The following is a 3583-nucleotide window of genomic DNA, read 5'->3' as shown; positions in this document are numbered from 1 at the left end:
TATAGTAACAGTAGCTATTCTTTTGAAAGCCGGACACGTTTTAGGCAACTGCAGGAAACAAACCATAGAGTGTTAAAAGACATTGACTGGCTATTTGATATTCAATTTTTTTCCTGTTTATCTAATTAATGAGATATAGTTTTATGACATCATAATTATAATGAGTTTATATCATATATTGAACAGGTCTTTTAATTTAAGTCCATGTTTACAAAGGTTTCAAGATAAATATTTTATTTGTATGTTGCAAACACGGAAATAAGATAATAAGTGGATTCCCCATTCACTATGCATCATTTAAACTTTGAACACATTTTTTGTAGAATTTAATGCATGTCACAACGTAAAGTAGCTTCATTTACTATTTTCCTTGCGCAAGTTACAATTTGAAATAGTAAAATTTAATAAATTCTACGAAAAAAGTGTGTTTAAAGTTAAAATGATGCATGTCAAATAGTTTACTTAGACATTCACTAAAAATTCAAGTTAACTGAAAAATAAATAATCAATAAAACAAAAAAGTAAGAGAACATTTTATTTTCATTTTTTCAACTCAGTCACGCAAATAAGGAAATGATCAAAATTACAAACGTTGATTGGTATAAATAAGATCTACATTATATTTGATGGCAAGAAATTTCGCTGCTAAATCAAAGTACGTCATAGTGAACAATAATAATACAGGAAGTATTGAAGATATAGTATCCAATGATAATTAAAACAAATATGAGTGAATATAATCATGCAAAAATAATGATTACGCTCATAATTTATTGTTGTTTATTAATGATATTATTAATACAATTATAATAAGGCAAATAAAAAAATAATTAAATATTTAGATACCTTGGAAACATGTATATGCATAAACTTTAATCTAAAGACTTTTTTAATATTTAACATAAAATTATTATTCTTATCTGTTTTTAAAAGTATATTTCTTCAATCAGATGAACATAAAAATAAAATAATAAATCCTTATGCACAGGACCTGAATTTACACACAAACCAAATGCGACGTGAAATGGTATGGAATGGGTACGTCGAGATATGCTGCCGAAACTTAACCGTAACATTGTATTTTTCTTAATGTGCACTTTTTATTCATATTAATTAATTTGGTAAATATTTGTTAGGCTTTGCTCAAATGGAACTCTTTACCCCTATAAGTACTCACCTTATAACGCAATATTTGTTTATAATTAGTCTTTTTTAGAAGCTTGTGTTTGTTACATCGTTTCTGAGCACATTTCTAGATTTAAAAATAGGTTTCAGCCCATCCTTTTTCGAGGAAGAAGACCGTAAGCCTACTTTTTGAGTAAAAACATTATCTGTTTTTCTTGTAACAAGACCGATTTCAATTCATCAAAACGTCTTTTTTCTGCTTAAATATATACAATATTTTTTTAATTTTTAAATTTCCTTACCACCTGTGCTACCTTTAAAAGTCCGGTTGTACTCCAAATGTAGGAATTATACAAATTAATATTTCTTAAATCAGAATCCAGAACCCTTATTTTAGAGGAACTAGTTAATTGTGCTTCATTTCTTAGTTATATATCTTCAGAAGGTTCATAAGCTCTATTCTGATTTCCTAAGGTATGCTTACATATTTCTACATCACTACAATCTAAGTCTGATAAGAAAGCAAAACTACGTTCTGTCCGTCTTTGTATTTCTCCGGTTGAATGTGATGACATGGGGCTCTCGTTTGAGTAATCGTTTATCACTATTACTGATGACTCTATATTTAACAGAAAAACTAATTAATTGGAATCAGAGAAGAAATAAACGTCATTTTATTATCTCAGATTAGTTATACCAATATTGGTAGAGCTAATAGGTGCCTGCATATTCTCCTGCAATCATCTCAACCGTCTCCTATAATTGTCTGGACTTTCGCTTATTTCAGTGATTTTCATTTCTTCTTGATTGTAACATGATTGAATTCTTGAGTTAAGGTGAAATACTCTGTAACCACTTTTGGATTTATATATGCTCAATTTTGTATGGTGAAAATTAGAGTCTAATATTATTGCACTCTCATCCAAATTATCGTTCATCACTATTACTGATGGTACTATAAAGTTTAGTAAAAAATATTACATTCAAATAACAAGTAAAGTAAGAAATTCAGGTTTTAAATTACCAATATCTTTCGAAGTAGAAGAAGCTTCTATATTCGCTTGTGGATAAATCTTGTCATTTCTATAACTGCTTTTATGTAAGCTTTGCTTAGACATTCTTCTACTGATACTTCGAAAGCTACGTTTCTGTGTATATATTTTAACACCAGGTTGAGATTTATTCAAACTGCTTTCTGCATCACGAAAATCAGAGTCAGATGATGTTGCACTTCCATATGATTTATTATTTATCACTATCACGGATGGTTCTGCAAAATAAGATATAATTGGTAACACAAAGTTAATATATACATTTAAAAAACGAGAATAATAAACTTTTGGATTACCAATATTAGTCACCATAGAACGTTTACATTTTTGCTTGATCCTTCTCTTGCACTTATCTCAGGAAGCTCAAACTCTTCATTGCTCTCTACTGATTCATTTACTTTCATTTCTACATCACATTCCGGCGCATAAGGTTTTATTGCTTCAGGATCATATCCTCTGTCAATAGATCCAAATTTATGTCTAACTGATTCTACATTACTTAAATATAAATCTAATGATGCAGCAGGTTCTTGTTCCATCGTTATACGGATCTCTCCCGTTGGAATTGTTCTTGGTAGTAAAGTTACATCTAAATAATAATTTATTGTTTCAGTATGGCATGGCATTAGCAATTTTTTAAGCAAATCGCCGCCAAGTATACAAAAATAATTTCAAGTAAGGGACGTAACGTATCTACAATAAAAGACTTCGCAGCCTATTTATAGTAGATTTTACAACAAAGCGGGATATAGCGTCGATCGCCAACGAGCATGAAGTTTTCCACGCGAACGTAGTAATCATGCGAGTTGGCAATCAACGTATCCCGCTTCTTGCTTACACTGCTTTCCACAATGTAAATCGCAAGTTTCGGCGCAGGTATTGCAAGGAATATATTATACTGGAACATGCATTTAATTACAGTTCGGGAGTGGCATGCAATTAGCCTTGAAGCTATTTCATAACACTCACAACTAGCAATTAATAGCAACTCATTAAAACTGTTGCTAAGGGATTGCTATTCTCATCACCTTCAAGTATTTTCAATTTCTAAATATTTCTTCTATACTATTATCTATACTATTATCTAGTCATGTGTGTTGAAAATTTGCGTACGATATTAACTGATCAAGATTCATTAGATTAAAAATTGTTAAGGATTTTATATGGTTAATTTCAAATTACATTCGGAATGCGTATACTCGATTCTAGACTAAAAGTAATTTTTCTTAGGGATTATATAATGCGAAAATATACATAAATGAAATTTTTCCCGCCTGATTTAAATTATAGACTTTGATTAGTTTTCCTACTCATTCCGTATATATGTTAACTTTTTGACTTTGTGATATTAAAAATTATTGAGCACTTTAAAAAAATTATTTTAAGTATATTAAATTCTTTAAATA

The 3583-nt window shown here is 29.6% G+C and overlaps 1 protein-coding gene across 1 annotated transcript in view; it reads right to left on the bottom strand.

Annotated features, from left to right (window-relative positions):
• Positions 1-1013: 1013 nt before the first annotated feature.
• The window catches only part of LOC117182187, a 25628-nt gene continuing 23058 nt past the window's right edge, over positions 1014-3583 (bottom strand). The window contains exons 3-6 of the mRNA XM_033375248.1: positions 2474-2766; positions 2150-2395; positions 1823-2080; positions 1014-1744 (exon numbers count right to left, since the gene is read on the bottom strand). Coding sequence (XP_033231139.1) covers positions 1866-2080; positions 2150-2395; positions 2474-2489 — 477 coding nt within the window. The 5' untranslated portion in view covers positions 2490-2766 and the 3' untranslated portion in view covers positions 1014-1744; positions 1823-1865. The remainder of the gene's footprint in view (positions 1745-1822; positions 2081-2149; positions 2396-2473; positions 2767-3583) is intronic.

Source organism: Belonocnema kinseyi, chromosome 10, assembly GCF_010883055.1.
Source record: "Belonocnema kinseyi isolate 2016_QV_RU_SX_M_011 chromosome 10, B_treatae_v1, whole genome shotgun sequence".
Taxonomy (NCBI): Eukaryota; Metazoa; Arthropoda; class Insecta; order Hymenoptera; family Cynipidae; genus Belonocnema; species Belonocnema kinseyi.
The sequence above is the reverse complement of the archived record's forward strand: the minus strand, read 5'-3'. Positions and strand labels throughout refer to the sequence as shown.